This window comes from Hyla sarda, chromosome 4 (assembly GCF_029499605.1).
Source record: "Hyla sarda isolate aHylSar1 chromosome 4, aHylSar1.hap1, whole genome shotgun sequence".
In the NCBI taxonomy this organism is placed as follows: domain Eukaryota; kingdom Metazoa; phylum Chordata; class Amphibia; order Anura; family Hylidae; genus Hyla; species Hyla sarda.
In genome coordinates, this window is record NC_079192.1 from 239,866,747 (window position 1) to 239,885,530 (window position 18,784).

At 38.4% G+C, this 18,784-nt stretch overlaps 1 protein-coding gene across 6 annotated transcripts in view; it reads right to left on the minus strand.

Annotated features, from left to right (window-relative positions):
* Positions 1-18,784, minus strand: part of PTPRZ1 (protein tyrosine phosphatase receptor type Z1) — a 263,148-nt gene that overhangs the window by 79,082 nt on the left and 165,282 nt on the right. For 2 of the 6 annotated variants that reach the window (XM_056573800.1, XM_056573801.1), the window contains exons 12-13: positions 10,254-11,142; positions 7,761-8,435 (exon numbers count right to left, since the gene is read on the minus strand). In XM_056573800.1, coding sequence (XP_056429775.1) covers positions 7,761-8,435; positions 10,254-11,142 — 1,564 coding nt within the window. Of the gene's footprint in view, positions 1-495; positions 511-7,760; positions 11,143-18,784 lie in introns of all 6 variants that reach the window. The other 4 variants (XM_056573803.1, XM_056573802.1, XM_056573799.1 and 1 more) reach the window with 3 other exon arrangements.

Genomic DNA, 18,784 nt, shown 5'->3' on the forward strand with positions numbered 1-18,784 from the left:
GTGAACATAGCCTAAGTCAATGGGTTCAAATTCACCAAGTCTGCATGAAGTTCATTTTGACTAACAGCCCCAGACATATGATCCAGTGCCAGGCTCCTATTAGTAAATAATCTATAATTCCCGATATAGCATGTTACAAATATTCAAATGGGAAGGACATTGTGTACTTGGTTAATTATGTGCTGATAGACAAGTTATATTACAGTCTTCATCTAAAATATTCTATACATATCAAAGCGGTATTTCAATTAGGTACACGTGATAGGCACAGCTCAGACATAAAGCATACACATACAAACATTACATCTTTAATAATACGGTATTATATTGTCAGCAGACCAACAACCACAGCGATGGCAAGAAATGGGCACTGCACTGTCATGCATTTCTCTGTTGAGTCACAAGTGATACTGGAGACATGCAGTTTATATCTTAACATCAAACATATGATACACAATGTTCCACAGACAGATACATGTTATCCCCGTGACGCACCTTGATTAGAAAACTCTTCATGACATCAGAAATTAGGGTGTGGGTCATGGGGCATTTATGGGTTAGGAAAGAAAGGAGATCATAACTGTTCTTATTTTACAATGTGAGCTTTCATATCTTGCATTCAGCTTTGTGTCCAGAGCTGTCCCATGCAGTGTCTACAATATATAGCACAGTATACACTATCCTTTACCTAATTTAGTTCATTTAGTGGATGGCTCTATATTCTAGAATGTTGTCAACTACATCATATTCACATTTTAAAGGGTACCTCTCATCAAAAAAAACTTTTGATATAGTATGCAGAATAACTTCACAATTGCATGTTATTAAAAAATATGCTTCTTTATATTTAATTTTCCACTTTGAAGAAATGACCACTAGGGGTCTCCCTACCAGTCCTGGCAGCAAGCATTTCAGACTCATGCTGGAGTCCTAAACACTACGAGCTGCCAGTCTGCTTTGTTCTTAAAGGAGAACACTCAGAGCTGCCAGCCTGCTTTGTTCACAGCCTGTTTGGCTGTGAACAAAGCAGGCTGGCAGCTCTGAGTGTTTAGGACTCCAGCATGAGTCAGAAATGCTTGCTGACAGGACTGATGGGGAAAAATACAATAGAAAGAAGCATATTTTTCATTAACATGCTATTGGAAAGTTATTCAACATTCATTAATCTAAAATATATCAAAAGTTTATTTGATGAGAGGTACCCTTTAAGTTATAGTAGATTTTAAAGGGAATCTGTTACTATCTGAGGACAGCATAATCTAGTAACCAAGAAGCTGATTATAATGATGTATCATTTACATCATGTAATGCATCCGTTCTCCTAATATCTGGGAAAATGAGTGCACGGTATAGACAGATATCATCCAATCAGTGGCAGGTGGGTGGAAGGAGGGGTCCTTTATGAATATTGAGGACTACACAACATATGCCCATACTGAGGAGGACTACTTCCCTGTGCTCGGAGTCAGCAAAGATATCAGAACAGCTGTACTAGAAGATTAGGTGATACATTGTTACCAGATTTTCTGTAACTAGTTTTTGCTGCCCTAAATCTAGTAACAGAGTTAAAGAGGATCAGTGGTCAGCTTAACAAAGTTGTTTTTTTATATGGTGGGTTTTAGTATCTGGCTGAGTATATGAACTTTTTTCTTAACAGTCCGCTGGGTGGGAATTCTAGGCTCAGAAGGTGTGAGTCTGATTCAAACCTCTTTAACCTCATCTTCACACCCCCTATGTTTGATTTACACCCCTATGCCTGATTCATACCCCCCACCCTCATATTTACACCATCTGAAACTAAATTTATTTTTTACAGACCACAGGTCCCCTTTAAAAAGTTGATCTCCCTTCGCTAGGACGGCAAGATACATTTAAACTTCTTTGGCAATCTTAAAGCCCATAAATTTCTTCTTGAGACTGACATAGTCAGACAGATTCCCAGAAATCAGATGCTTTAGGTCCCATTGACTTACAAGGGACCTCCAGCATTGGACTTCCTGGAATCCATCTGATTACGTGAGTCTTGGAGCAATTCTCGGGCTGAGCGAGGGGAAATTAACTATTCAAGTGGTTATCCCCTTCCCAATGTTTCAGAATGTTATAAATAAAAGTTTAAAGGAGTTTACCAGGACTTTAATATTGGTGCGTTATCCTTAGTATAGGCCACTGTAAAACCCCGTAATCCCAAGTGACCAGCTGATTAAACGTGCTGCGGTGCTCCAGAGAGTAATGCAGTGTTTTTTTTTTACCAAGCACAACTTTGTACATTTTGTGGTATTGGTGCCTGGTAGAGGAACCCAGTCCCGAATAGCACGAACCTGCAGAGAGCTGCAGTACCAGGCAAAGGCACTACAAAATGTAGAGAGTTGTGATTAGCAAATAATAAAAATGATGATAAAAATGATGCCTCTTCAGTCTGCTGATCAGTGGTGACGCCAGGAGTTGGCCTCATGTCAATCAAATAATGGGGGCCTATTAAAAGGATAAGCCATCAACAACAAAGTCCCTTAAAGTGTAGCATCACCTTTGGTGAATTTAATGCTATTACTTACATTGTCAATCCCTAATACTTGCTTAATTGTATTTAGAAGTAAGACCTTCATATATTAAACCTGTAGTGTTTAGGGAGATTATAATTTCCTATGGCTTCTATGCAAGCCTGCTCTGATCTGATTCAAAGAAAAGAGGATGCCATAGACTACAGGGCCCCATAGCAAAAAAAAATTTGCATTATCACACTAATATGACTGCTTTTTATTGGAGCACAATATTGCACATTGTCTCATCTAATGTAATCTTACGGAATCACATCAAATTCCATGCAACTGCATTTTTGTTATCACAAAAATGTTACAATCACAAATTGCATGTGACCCCCCCCCCAAAGTACATTCAAACTGCATGTTATATTATGTGATTGTAACATAATCTGATAATATAATGCAATGTTTATGTTTTTTACATTGCAAAATTTAGCATGAGATAAGTTTCATAAGAATCTCAGTCTTTAGTAGCTTCTTAGAGACTGCTTAAACAAATGCAGGGCAAGACTGAGGAATCTGGATTTCCAATACTTCTGTATGATAACCTATACAAAAACAGATCAATAAGTTTATTTTATACTGGAACTGGATAGAGAGAGTGCTACTACGGCACTGTGATATACAGATACAGAGCCGGTCCACAGACTAGGATAAATTTAGCAAAGTCGATGACGGTGGTGCTCAGGTATTATGAACAGTGCAGCAAACATTCACATGAAGGTAGGAAAAAAACGGCCACTCACCATGTTCATCTTCTTGCTTTACTGCATGACAATACTCACATAGACACATAGGGAGAGGGAAGGGAAAGCCTTTTTACCCCTGCTCCTTCCCTCTCCCTATGTGTCTATGTGAGTATTCTATCATGCAGTAAAGCAAGAAGATGAAAATGGTGAGTGGCCATTTTTTTCCTACCTTCATGTGAATTAATTTATACTGGTTTTATAATTACTGTACATTTATCTCATGCAGTTAAGTTATGATCTCACAGCCAATAGGATCCCTAATGTCACTTATATAGGGTTCTGTGTATTCCCTGACAAAGCAGCGATGTGCAACACATCAGGTTTGGTGGGATACTGGGGTACTGCCTTACACTGCATGTACCCATTCTATACTGTGCTGTTATATAACTTTTACTTCCCCTCATGGTCTACAGATTGTTGTTCTGCCCTTTTTTTGCTGTTCATTTGTGGACTGGTGTTTGTTCATGATATTGAAGCAATTTTGGCCCTTGTATTTGTGCGGGCATGGGCATACAGATTTGCCCTTGCTTTTTCAGTACCCAGTATTCCTATCATTCTTTCTTTTCTGTGTTGACTTTCTTTTCTATTTATTTTAAAGATGACTTTATAAAAACAGGATTATTATCTGTAAAATTATTATATACCAAACTCCACTCATCAATTATCTTAATGGTAAAATGCAGTTATTATGTCCCTGATTTATATAATAAGGGAGTTGTCTGCATCCTACTACTGTCTATTGTTAAACAGATCGCTGACGGATTACAGGGTGTCCTGCTGCTGGACTCCCAAGTGATAAGATGTAATCTGTTACAGAAGGGGGCAGTAGCAAGTGTTCAATTTCCCTACAGCACTACAACAGGGAAAATTAGGTATTACTCAGTCTCTATTAAAGGGGTATTCCGCCCCTAGACATCTTGTCCCCTATTCAATAGACTTGCAGTGAGGGGACGTGGCATGACATCACGAGGGGAGTGGCCTTGAAGTCACTACCCCCCTGCCATCCACTCCAAGCATTCGGAACAAAATGTTCCGAACACTGGGGCACCGGAGTACCCCTTTTAAATTAATGAACTGTCTGTTTAATGGGTGGACATCTAGACTTCTACAAGGATAGAGAAGCACATGGTAGCACTTTTTCCTACCTGGCTTGCAAAGATCTCCATCCACCATCTCTGGATGGCCCTGACTTATAATGAGGCCTCGAAACTGAGATCACTGAGAGCCAGGGAGTAAAGCATCAGACAGCTTTTAGACGTATTTCAGTAACCCAACATCATTAATTTTCTATTAGGCATTTGTCTTGCTCCCTCATAACACGCACTGTTATGGTTGATCATATGCTGTCTACATAATCCGCTGATATAAAATAACATTGCTGCTAGAACATTGATAGTAATTCTGATGCCACAGATAGGTAATATAACATGATACGGTCCTCATTTAAAAATGAAACAATTCTTATATTGCCCTACCTATAGTTACAGATATTTATGTTTGTGCTCTCTTATGGATCTAATGGATCATGACTAAATGAGTAAAAATACTAACATTACCCATTATATACTATTATTCTGTATAAATGCAGGTAATAAAGAAACTGATGTGGGAAAGCTCATTTACATTAGGAAATGCTACTTAATGTTTTTTGCATCAAATGTCATTTCCTCCACTGAATGGATAATTTGTTGTAAACATTATTGGTAGAACACTGCCATCTAGTGGTGACAGAGCTGTATTACACAAACTAAAGGAGCACTAAACACAAAAAATGCACAAAAAAGTATCCCAGCTGTTCCTTTCTTATTTTTCCCCTTTTCTTTGATCAGGTTTTGTCTTATATTACGATAAAAACTAAGAACTATATATACAGACATTTCTGTGTCAGAGGTGATCATTCATGCCTCCCTTCTTCTCCTGTTTTTTTTTTTTATACTTATATGTTTTAGTTATAAAAAAATTTGAAAATGACTAATATTTGTGTTGGTGAATATATAAGTATAGAGTGTTCATCATATCTCCATACATTTGTCTACTGAAATATATTTATTTATTGCTCCCGCCAGTCACGGTGTAGTGATAACTGTTGTCTAGTGGACAAAGTAAAAGTCATATAAGTAATATATAAGGTATTGTACGTTCCTGTTGCAATGATACCCAAGTCTTTGGCTTGTGGAGAAATGAGAAGTAATCCTATTCCTTCCTGCCACAGCAATTTTTGCTAACAGCCTTTATAGTTTTCTTTAGTTTTTCCGTGACAACTTGTATTTTTTTTAACAGCACCCTTCATTTTACCATATAATTAATTATTTTTTAATGATTTATAGGGTGAAATTGACATTTACTTTTTTTGTGGGCCAGTACAAAAAAAAAAGTTTGAAAAATTGTTCTGTATTGCTTTGTTGTGATCCATATCACTTTTTTTGTTTTTCTATCTACAGAACTAAATGGGAGCTCATTATTTACAGGTTGAACTGAAGTCTTTATAAATGTAATTTTGGGGTACACAAGACTTTTTGATGGCTTGTGGCAAGGGGACCAAAACCCAGCAAACATAGCATTAGAACTTGTTTTTTTTATTTAGGGCGCTCACTGTACAGGATTAATGTGGTTATATTTTAAGAGTTTGGCTATTTTTGCACATGACAATATCATTTATGCTTGCCTCTGTTGTAGTTTTGGTTTTCTGGTGTGGTTTTAGGGTAATTAGAATTTTTTATATTTGGAATTTCTTATATTTTTAATATAAAAGTAAAGTACAATCTTAGTCACTGGGGAACTTTGACACTACAATACAAATGTACTGCATAAACAGTAACACTCATATCTTTTATCAATGTTGAATCCTTTAAAAGCAGGACCAATGGCCATTTGAGTAAGAGCCATATACCTTGTTGTCCATAGGTCCACTACAGGCTGCTGTAAACTGTACCTGTATTATTCTGATGTACTTACATGAAGGAATTTGAAGTTACATAAATGTTTCTGATTATATGCTTACAGGGAAAGTAGACAAAAGAAATGGATGATTCTGCAGTTCCATTTTATGTCTCTTAACCCTGTAGGTTTACCAGAGGAAAGAGACCATGAGGACAATTTGAGAGGAAATGGCAATAGTCTTTGTAAAAAAAAAAAAAAAAAAAATATATAATAATAATTAAATATATATATATATATATATATATATATATATATATATATATATTAAATATTATATATTGTCCTACAGTATATGACAGGATTTTGTAAAAAAAAAAAAAAAAAAAAAAAATGAAAATGCTTATCACCCTATCAGTTTAACAACTTGACAGCTGCTGCTTGAAGCAGCTTGGAGTATGGTACATGTCAAGTAGAAATAATTCTGTTAAGAGATTATCCCAATAACTGAATCTCTTGCCTATACCAAGGCCGAGTGTTCTAGGTTTCATCCAAAGCAGTCCTGTCCACTATAATCTTAAAAAAAAGCCTTCAACTAGTTCTCTATATAAAACTTACTTTAAAAAGGATGACCAATGTGAGGGCTATGAAGGTCCTGTTTACCTATCACCTGTGCATCTTTCCCTTAAGTGAATGGAACTATATAGTTACAGTCTCAGGATCCTATGTATACCTACTTTAGAAGAAGGATGCAGTTTTTTGCTTTTTTTGTCAACCTATTGCACTCACTGCCATGGTTGACTTTTTTTCTTTTAGAATACAAAATAGTACACTGCTACATGCTCTTCAAGTATATGGATGACACCTTTAACATTTCCTACAGTTTTGTGTACAGTATTAGGAAAAAGTCAAAGCGGAGTCTTGCCTGTAATTGTCCACTTTCAGTTTGGTACTTAATCCACAGTGTATGAGAACAAACCTCTCTCTTTACATCTTCTTGCAAATAAACCATGATTTTATCAGGGCATGCTGCATGCATTCATAGGTAACAATTGGTTGCATGGTTGTTACATTAGTAAAATTTATTTGATTAGATTCCACAAGCAAAGGAAAGCAAAGCAAGAGAGAACCAACTTGTAGGAAGACACAAAAGGTAGCAGAGGCTAGTGCACCCATAACCAAAGCGATTAAAAGAAGCGCAAGCTATGTTAGGAATCATCATAGTGGCTCAAGTTTAATATTACTGTTTATTTTAAGACATCAGTTACATTTCAAAAGTACTAACTAACTCAAAACAATACTGTATCTAAAATCCTGCAGTCCTCTCAAAAAGAAAAGCCCACTTACCATGGACACATCTAAACTGCTGGCTTGCAAAAATTGTTACCCTTCAATTAACTAACTGATTCTAAAAACTTGGGTAACATGGAATTTGCCACTTATTCCTTTCACACACGCATTTTTCTAATTTCAATAACACTGTTTTCATACTACATTATAGATAAGAATATTGCCGATGTTTCACAAAACATATAATAATAATTTCATATCATATGAGGCAATATTGTATCCAGCTGTGTTCTCCACCACTAACCTGCCTCAGACTCGTTGGCTACTGTTGAACGATCAATACTTATAGACGGTGGTGATGTCATTTCAGATCCAGGGGTTAACTCTGCTTTACCTGGTTCAACTGCAACCTCAAAGTCTTTGTCTTTGTCATTAAGGTCTGAAAAATTGAAATCTGTAGAAGTCTCATTATCACTAAGACTATCGGAGGTACTTGGACCAGAACCGCTTTCTTCGTCACTAGTTAGTACTGCCCAAGAACTTGACTCAGATGTATTTTCCAAGGCAGCATTATTAGTCTTAATGTGCGTTTCCAGAACAGCTGGGTCACTGTGTTTCTTCAGGTCAACACTTGGAGGCGTTGAATGGCTTACTTCTTCCATGTCATGGCTTGTTTGGCTGTCAGATGCAGCTGTTGATAATGCACTTCCTTCTTCGGGCTGCTCAGTGGCTTCAGTTAAACTTAAGTTATTCTTCTCCGTCCCACTGTATACATAACTACTAGTATCAGCTACTGCATGCTCTTGGGGTTCTGTAGATGGTGTGGAATCTGTTCTAGCTACAACAAGATAGCCATCATCCACTACAGAAGAGCCCATTTTGATATAAGTGCTGACAGAAGATAACACATCAGTTGTTGTTTGAGATGTAGCTGTTAACATTGATAATGTGCTAGGACTCTCACTGTTTGGAGAATCAGCTGTAACAGAAACATACACATTTGGTAAAATAACAGGGTGATGAACAGACTCTTTAGCTTTTCTTTCAAGAGCAGAGGTGGGTAACACACTGCCTTTAGTATACTGTGAAGACACAACAGGAATGCCATGCGTAGCAGAAGCATATGGTGGTGTATGGGTATACAAGGTAGTGTCTTGTGGCAACAATGGAGTAGAAACTGTTTGCGAACTTGCAGAATCATAGGCAGGTACAATATCTAAAGGCTTAACAGTTATGTCATTGCCGTCTGACTGCGATACATTTCCATCAAAATTTACATTAGAGAACAAATGAGGTGTAACAACATTTTCATGCAAGTCTGACATTGTGTGCTGAGAATATGCAGGCTGAATAAAACTTGGAGGCAAAGAATTACGAACAGGTGAAACATAAGTAGTAAGCAACAAAGACTCAGAAGTAGCACCAACAGAAGGCAGCAGCACAGAGCCAGTGTTAGAGCTTAAGGGATAGGAATTGGGTGTTTCATTCAAATCTCCAACATTGGGTACAGCTGAAGCAATGCTAGTATTAGGCAACTGGGATACAGTCTGCGTCAGTGCTTCATTAATGGCTTTTTCTGGTATCTCATAAAAAAAATCCTGAGTTGGCAAAAGTAGCAGATCAGTAAAAGCAGAGACAGTTTTTGAGGCTGCAGCAAGCGTAGCTTTAAGCAATATGTCACCAGAGGTTGTGGATACAGCATTTAATGGCTGAACAGGTAGCAGATTTTCTGACACTTCGTTAATGTCAGCATCAAAATTGCTAGTAGTGGGATAAGACCCTGGATTCATTTCTGGTGACAATTTAGTTTCTCTTATTACATCAGATGAAGAAATATCTCCCATCAGGTGATGTTCTTTATGTAAAGCTACTTCACCATAGGTAGAGGTAGTTTGTGGTCCAGTGTCAGAGTTATCTACTGTAGGACCTATAGCAATTGGTTGGCTTTGATCAAGCTTGGGTATGGTATATTTTACTGGAGCTACTGTAGAGGCTGAGGACACAATAAGACTGTTCAGATCATCTATCCCATTCACAAAATACCCACTACCAGAGAACATTTTGGAATTATCCCCTTCACTAACAATGGTGTGTGTAGGAAGAAGTAAAACATCCCCTTGTATCATTACAGTACTTGGTTTAAGATGCTGTTCAGTGCTAGACATTGTAGTTAAGGTACCCTGGTGAAATATGCCAACAGAATCATGCACATGGGCTGATGAGTCAGAGGAGACAGCAAAGGGTTCTGTTGAAGCCAAACTATTAGAAAAAGGATAGGCATGTTCAGACACCGTGGAAAGTGCATGCATCTTTAAATCAGTGCTTGAAGGTTCAAGTGGAGAAATCAATTGGACATTATTAAAGGTGTCACTCTCATGGCCATATGTTAGCATCTCAGAAGCAGCATGATCAGTCTGATGTGGATTTACATCAGAATAATGTGTTTGGCTTGGCTGACCTAATGCATTGGTTTCAGACAAGGCCAAAGAAACATGCAAAGAAAGGGTATCAGTTGCAACAGTCTGCATGACTTGTGAGTACATTTCTGAACCTGCATGATGACCAAACACTTTTCTACTGGAGGAAGTGGAGGAAAGTGTAAGCAAAGGAACGTCACCATAGGAAGACAGGGAAGGTTCAAATGACACATCAACATTGGGAAATACAGGTGTGGCATGCAGGAGCTGACCAAAATCTGAAGTAGCAGGGGTAGCTTTCAGGAACTGCGTTTCAGACAACAAAGGAGTAACTAGAGGAAAAACTTCACTAGTGTATGAGGGTTGAAGAGGTATCTCACCATTCGATACTGGTAGAGTTGTCTGAGAGAGTACCTCAGTCGCAGAAGAAGCAGAGCCATGTTGTTCAAGGCTTGGAGAGACCGAATGAAATGCTTCCAGAGGTGGAAAAGTTGATGTTGAAACATAGGCACTCTCGAATTCCGGAAGCATAGTAGTTGGTAGCAGTCCCGCACTGCTGGGAGAAGATGATGATATCATATCAGATGGAATGACCTTATTGACCACACGTCTCTTCATCTCTTCTGTAACAACATTAGGCAGGGAAGTAGCATTCAATACACCGAGTCTCTCTTCAGTCGCTAGTTTAATAAATTCTTTATCCATGCCAGGGGATATATCTTCACTAGAACTTGTTTGTAGTGACTGTATAGAAATGTTATCTGCCTGAGTGTTTTTTACTGGAGTGACCCCTGAAGTAAAAGTGGCTGTAGTTGTCAACAACGTGTCATTATCACTGTACCACAATCTGTCAGTCGGCATCAAGATCCTCCTTTTCCAACTAGTGGTGGTCACAGGAAGTTCATTTTCAGCAGATGGTTTGGTACTGTCAGAGTTATTGACAATCCATAATTCAACTTTATTTTTTAGCTCCTTAGATTTACTGGCTTCTTCATCTTGTTCAGTGGTTTTCGCTCCATATGCCTCGTTTTCTGTAACAACAGATGACTTCACTGTAGACTGCAAAGTAGGATACAACAAAGTTTTAAGACGATCAGGCTGCCCATGCAATTGATCCTTCAATGTTTCTGGTGTTTGTTTGTATGGCTGGGAACCCAGATCTTCTTTGTACTGAGAAGTTGTTGCTTGAGCTCCTTGGCCATGTATTTGGTATTTAGTGCTTACAGTGCTCAATGATATTGCATACATATTTTCATCTTCTTCACTACCCTGTAGAAAATAAAAGAAACTGCTCAAAAAGTGATCTTTATTTTATATGGAATGCAATAATTTTGTATAAAGATTCACATATAACATGTTCCACTGACATCAAGCATTGACCTTCAAAAGGATTGTATGAATTGTGAGCAGTCTACAAAACAGAATACAATTTGAGCAATGAATACTAATGTCACAAGAGTTATAAATACACAAAAATCCACAGGGCCAAATGACTACACTTTCCTAAAGATGGACCTTGGTACGCATTCACCCTTTCACATAGAAAAGTCAGTCTGGAATCTTGGTCCGAATAAAAACTCTATATTTATTTATAGAAAACTGTAATATAAAACCATCAATCCAGCAGTAAAGTAAAAAATGGAAAAACATTTGCAAACAACAAGATTGTCGCATTTCTGGCTATGCTACCCTTTAGGTATCAAAAACCCTTGTTGATTATGAATTCAAATCAATCACATAAGGAATACACCAATAAGGTAATTTATAATAAAACAACCTTTATTTCAATAAATTTTAACATAACTTGACATAAATACAAAAAGTGTATGGTACACAAAATAAGGCAACACCATCAAATGTGAGGGGGATAGGGGAAAGGGTACAGGTGAGTACCTAAACTAACATTAATTGCTATCCATACCTAGAGGACAAATCCCTCCCTAAATTAAGTGCAGACTGGGGAAAGGGAAAATACATACAGATACAAATAAAAATATTTGTGGCAGACCTTTCTTTGCCAACGTGTTTCGCCCAGTGGTATTAAGGGCTCATCAGGGATTAGAAAGAAACCACTAAAGGGTCCGTGAAGTGCTATCGTACAATCTTATATGGTACAACAATGATGAAAAAATTGGATACAGTTCAGATGACATATGGTTCATAAGACATACAAAAGGTTAATAATAGTAGTCAAGGTAAACTAGTATGTATTCAAATTTGGAGGGATGTAATATCTTTACACAGTGGTATAATGGGCTTACCACAAGAAAGAATCCACAGATGCATTGCCTATTTACTTTTTTGTTTATATAAATGTTCTATCTACAGGGTGGACCATTTATATGGATACACCTTAATAAAATGGGAATGGTTGGTGATATTAACTTCCTGTTTATGGCACATTAGTATATGTGAGGGGGGGGGGACTTTTTAACGATGGGTGGTGACCATGACGGCCATTTTGAATCCAACTTTTGCTTTTTCAATAGGAAGTGGGTCATGTGACACATCAAACTTATTGGGAATTTCACAAGAAAAACAATGATGTGCTTGGTTTTAACATAATTTTATTCTTTCATGAGTTATTTACAAGTTTCTGACCACTTATAAAATGTGTTCAATGTGCTGCCCATTGGGTTGGATTGTCAATGCAACCCTCTTCTCCCACTCTTCACACACTGATAGCAACACCGCAGGAGAAATGCTAGCACAGGCTTCCAGTATCCGTAGTTTCAGGTGCTGCACATCTCGTATCTTCATAGCATAGACAATTGCCTTCAGATGACCCCAAAGATAAAAGTCTAAGGGGGTCAGATCGGGAGACCTTGGGGGCCATTCAACTGGCTAACGACGACCAATCCACTTTCCAGGAAACTGTTCATCTAGGAATGCTCGGACCTGACACCCATAATGTAAGCAAGATGGTGCACCACCAAATTATGGGTGTCAGGTCCGAGCATTCCTAGATGAGCAGTTTCCTGGAAAGTGGATTGGTCGTCATGGGCCAGTTGAATGGCCCCCCAAGGTGTCCCGATCTGACCCCCTTAGACTTTTATCTTTGGAGTCATCTGAAGGCAATTGTCTATGCTGTGAAGATACGAGATGTGCCGCACCTGAAACTATGGATACTGGAAGCCTGTGCTAGCATTTCTCCTGCGGTGTTGCTATCAGTGTGTGAAGAGTGGGAGAAGAGGGTTGCATTGACAATCCAATCCAAAGGGCAGCACATTGAACACATTTTATAAGTGGTCAGAAACTTGTAAATAACTCAAGAATAAAGTTACATTAAAACCAAGCACATCCCCCCCATTTCCTTGCTCAACACCCATCTCCTTGCCCATCTCCTTGCTCAACACCGATATTAAGATCTACACCAAAACGTTGGCGCTCAGGCTGCAGGGGGTAATTAGAGGTCTGGTACACTGGGATCAGTGTGGATTAATCCCAGGCAGAATGGCCTGTCATAATATTTTTAGGGTTCTGGCAAATATAGAATTGGGGACTAACCTGGGAGAGGCCTCCCACTCCATCCTGTCATTGGATGCGTCCAAAGCGTTTGACAGGGTGGAGTGGGGGTTCTTGTGGGAAACATTAAGGGGTTTTGGTTTGGGGAATAAGTTTATAAATATGATAAGATTACTGTACTCTGATCCAGTGGCAAGGGTTTCAGTGGGAGGTGGTAGGTCAGAACAGTTTAGTCTGTCAAGGGGGACTAGGCAGGGTTGTCCTCTCTCCCCCTTGCTCTTCGCCCTCAGTATGGAGCCGTTGGCGGTGAAAATCAGAGAAGATGGAGGAATCGAGGGGTTTGGAGCGAGGGGGAGAGAGGACAAGCTTGCAATGTATGCGGACGATGTCCTGGTTTTTCTGAGGAGGGAGGTGGATTTATATGAGATTATAAAAACCATCAGAGAATATGGGGCATATGCAGGGCTGGAAATTAATTGGGCGAAATCCATCATTCTCCCCTTGGGCAAGGAGGGGCAGTGGTGTTGTCCGGATGTAAAAATTCTGGGTAGAAATGAACACTTTAAATATCTTGGGGTTAGGATTTCAGGGGAAATAAAAGACCACCACTCCTTAAATTTGTTCCCTATTATTAAGCAGATAGAACAGAAGGCCCGAATATGGAGCTCATTTAAGATCTCGAGAGTTGATAGACTAGTATTGATTAAAACAGTCCTTCTTCCCAAGTTATTGTATATGTTTGCATCATCTCCAGTATGGTGCGATGATCTGTTTTTTAAAATAATTATAGCCGCATTTAACCTACTGATATAGGGGCGCCGGAGGATTAGGATTAAAATAGACTTTTTTTGTAAGCCAAAAATAGATGGGGGTTCTCCCTTCCGGATTTAAGGGTTTATTTTTTATCTGCACAAATGTATTTTCTAAACCTTTGGAGGAAGCTAGACTTCCTTCAATACTTAATGGATAATAGTAAGGGGCACTACTTAGATATATTTCAGTATTTGGAATCAGGGTTTAACACGGGAGAGCTAAGAAATATGACTTTAGTAAAGAATATTAAAAAAAACATGGATAATCTTTAAAAAGAAATTAAAAATAAAGGGAGTGTTGGATGTCTCACCATATTGGGACAACACGAATATTAGTGTGGATTTGAAGTATAAGGAATTTAGGCTAGCGAGCCAAACAAATATAAATAAAATTAAAGATGTATGGAAAAAGGGTAGTTTTGTCACTTGTCACGAGGGGGAGGGACATTGGGAAGGGGGGTTGGTTAGAATACATTAGGATGAGAAATGCTTTTCTAAGTGCAATTAAAAAAGGGTTAGAAGTGGTGGACACGAATGTTTTTTGAAAAAATTAATAGATGGTAAGATAGGGAAGCATTGGTACGTGATAACTGATTCCCAATGGGAAGATGTATACAGGAAAATACATAAGATCCCCCAATACAACAACCATAAGATGATCCAGTTCAATATTGTTTATAGGTTATATTACACACCTGAACTGATGAAAAAGATAGGGGGGTGGGGATTCATTGCATGCCCAAAGTGTGGGCAGGAGGGAGCGGATATGTGGCACATGCTTTGGGCCTGCGTATGGATCAGCGCCTTTTGGAAGGAGGTGAAGGAGGCGATTGAAAAGGAGTGGAGGGTTAAGATGGATCTACCGGCAGAAGTAGCCCTACTGGGAGTAGACCCAGTTTTTCAGGGTGATAAGGGAAACCGCAAAATAATATTGTTGGGATTGTTCCAGGCGAGAAGGATTATAGTTAGGAGGTGGATTTCGAGGGAGAGAGTTTGCATTCAGGAATGGTGGCAAGCTATTAGAAAGCAGATGTAGTAAGGTTTAAAGAGGTTTCTTTCCTCTGGGCAGGGTGGGGGAGGGGGGGCATAACATTTATTAGTGTGGTTCTTTTTTGTACCACAATTTTGTATGCATTTTTTTGAGGAAATAAAAAAAGGGAAAAAAAATAAAATAGAAAAAAAAAAAAAAAACAAGCACATCATAGTTTTTCTTGTGAAATTCCCAATAAGTTTTATGTGTCACATGACCCTCTTCCTATTGAAAAAACAAAAGTTGGATTCAAAATGGCCAACTTCAAAATGGCCGCTATGGTCACCACCCATCTTGAAAAGTTTCCCCCCTCACATATACTAATGTGCCACAAACAGGAAGTTTCCATTCCCATTTTATTAAGGTGTATCCATATAAATGGCCCACCCTGTTTAGGAGCCTTACTCAGGGTTGGTGTCTTGTTTTAGTGGCATTTTTTTCTGCATGGACAATCCTTCTCAATGCATCTGTGGATTCTTTCTTGTGGTAAGCCCTATTATACCACTGTGTAAAGATATAAGATCCATCCAAATATTAATGGCACTTACCAACTTATCTTTTACCTTACAGCAACATCCATTGGTGGCTCAGTAGCATCTTCTATAAGACCCCAAAATATGATTTGAACTAATTAGCACCTCATGAAGATTGCTTATGGAAACCAATAATTAGAAATAGCCTGTGTGTTATCTGTATTAGTGGCTACTAATGGTTTCTTCACTATTGTATGTTTTACTCTCCCATTTCTACACATCAGTACTATTCCAGACTACGACTGTACTGTCACTGACGGATTGACACCGACTCTTTGCTCTACCCAGACTGTTATCTTTTGACCAACTTTACAACTAACTCACTAACCGGTATCTAACCCTACTAGTTCACCTTGACTACTATTATTAACCTTTGTATGTCTTATGGACTATATGTCATCTGAACTGTATCCAATTTTTTCATCATTGTTGTACCTTATAAGATTGTATGGAAGCACCTCACGGACCCTTTTTGTGGTTTCTTTCTAATGCCTGATGAGCTCTTATTACCACTGGGTGAAACGTGTTGGCAAAGAGAGGTCTGCCACAATATTTTTACATGTATCTGTATGTATTTTCCCTTTCCCCAGTCCACACTTAGTTTAGGGAGGGGCTTGTCCTCTAGGTGGGGATAGCAGTTAATGTTAGTTTAGGTACTCACTTGTACCCTTTCCCCCCTATCCCCTCACATTTGATGGCATTGCCTTATTTTGTGTATCATACACTTTTTGTATTTATGTCAAGTTCTCTTATAATTTATTGAAGTAAAGTTTACGTTTTATTATAAATTACCTTATTGGTGTATTCCTTATGTGATTAATATGCTAGCCCTTAGTCATGATCTGTATACAAGTGAATATAGAGGGTTTATATATCTGTATACAACGTCCCCTATCATCTGTAACCTTATTACATTGTTGATCCACAATCCAGGTGGTTACAAATAATAATGCAAAACAGTCGCATACATGAAATGCTCAAGAGAAGGTGCAAAACACCTTTAGACACAATGATAAGTAACACAGATTTAGACCCAATCTTGAATTTAGACCATTTGGTTGCAATGTGTCCAATGCAAGAATGCAATAGGATTCACAATTGAAGAGGGCTTTACACATCTCCCCTCACTGTTTTGTTTTTCAACTTTTCTCTATTCTGAAGAAACAAAAAAAGTATGGAAGTACATACTTTTCATTAAAAAACAATGAGGGAGTGGTGCAAAGCGTTCTTTGTTTGTGAATCCTAGTGGACTTCTGCACTGGACACATCGCAAACAAATGGTCTAAATTTAATAAAGTTTGCTGGGCTTCTGAAACCATGGGAATGTCCTTCTTGGCTTTAAAGACTAATTTGCATATTAATTCTCGGTGTTTGAGGGGTCATTTATCAAAACAAAAGTATGCACAGATTCTGGGTCAGAAACCCTATACAGCAATGGTCTTAGCTTATTTCCAGGGGCAACTGCAGTCAGGCAGAGATTTTGTTGCAGTGGCCAGGTGAAGAGACAGTACCTACTAGGGGAATCTTATGGATGATTCTGATTTTTTTTTTTTACTATACAATGCATTGAAAAATTTCAGTATTCTAATGCATTATAAACTGTTAGTATAAATCTGGACTATTATGCCATGCATTAATGCATGGCAGCTAGTCACCCCACAGCTGCCATTATAAAATGAGTAAAAATTAACGATGTAGCTGACCTGTGGATCTATCAGCAGCTAAAAAGAAGTAAAACTAAGAATATGGGTAAATAAGGATTTTTTTAAATCCGCATTTTAGGTATACCTTGCTTATGTCTACAGTCCTTTCCAGTGTACAGCTATAGGCCCAGATTTATCAAACTGTGAGAGGAAAAAATTGACTGATTTTGCCACAGCCAATCAAAGCTCAGGTTTCACTTTACCAGAGCTCATTAGCTGAACAGTTTAACACAGTTTGATAAATCTGGGCCATTTTCCTAATATGTAAAGTAGATTCAAGTGCCCAGGGGCATTCCCTAGAATAAAGATGAGCTGACTAGCATGGTTAGCCAGCTTATCTCCTTTTCACCAATTGCCTAATGTCAATCAAAGAGGGTGGGTGTTGGGCTAGAGGTACACAAATGGCCACGGAGCCGGTGTATAAGAGGAGATAGGTGGCTACCACTGGGCTCTTGTCATGCTGGGGAATGCCCTTTGGGTGCTTAAAGGGGGACTGCAGTGTTTTTTTTTTTAAATCAACTGCTTCCAGAAAGTTAAACAGATTTGTAAATTAGAGAGTTGTGTGCAGCTCGCAGCAAAGTGTCCGAGGTATCTGTGGTTATTTGCCGACACCCAACGGCAAATTACAAGTGCTAAATACAAAGTAAAAAATAACCACACCTCAAGGATACCACCAATAAAAATGGTGCACAATGGAATTTACAAAAGACCGTTCTTCAATTTCATGGAGATTTATTGAAACAATTCACATATAAAATTGACTATAAATGTTTGTAAAAATGTAATAAAAGACATATATATAAAAAACATAAATTATGCATTGATGTATTGGTGAATTTATCTACCATTTGGCCCTAATGGTAGAATAATAATTATAGATGAATCACTGCTATTGATTTTTCAAGTATTGATGTTGTAACTAATAGTTCGGAACTCTGGTAGTGTCTGAACATAGCACTAAAAGGATGCGCTGCTATTCATTTGAGTACCGGCTTAATTAATTTTAAGATATCCCCCTACCTCATCTGATCCTCTGATCCTTGTCTGGGAGCACTGTCGGTAAGCCACGAGTCTCCTGCTGGAGTCTCCTGCTGGAACAAACAACTAAAGCTGCCTCGTGGGAGATTGCTCTGTACAATATACACGGAACTGACAGCGGCCCCAATTTGAGAGAATAACTACAACAGCCGCAGGACGCTTTACTGGGTCCGTCGCAGTATGAGACCAGCGGCCAGACGATTGGTGAGATATCATGTAACAACTATACAGGCGGTTATTCTAAGTTATTTTGCAAGATTGTTTCAACTGTTTACACAGTAACACTATATATCATCTTGCCGGATTACCAGAGTTACGATCTATTAGTTA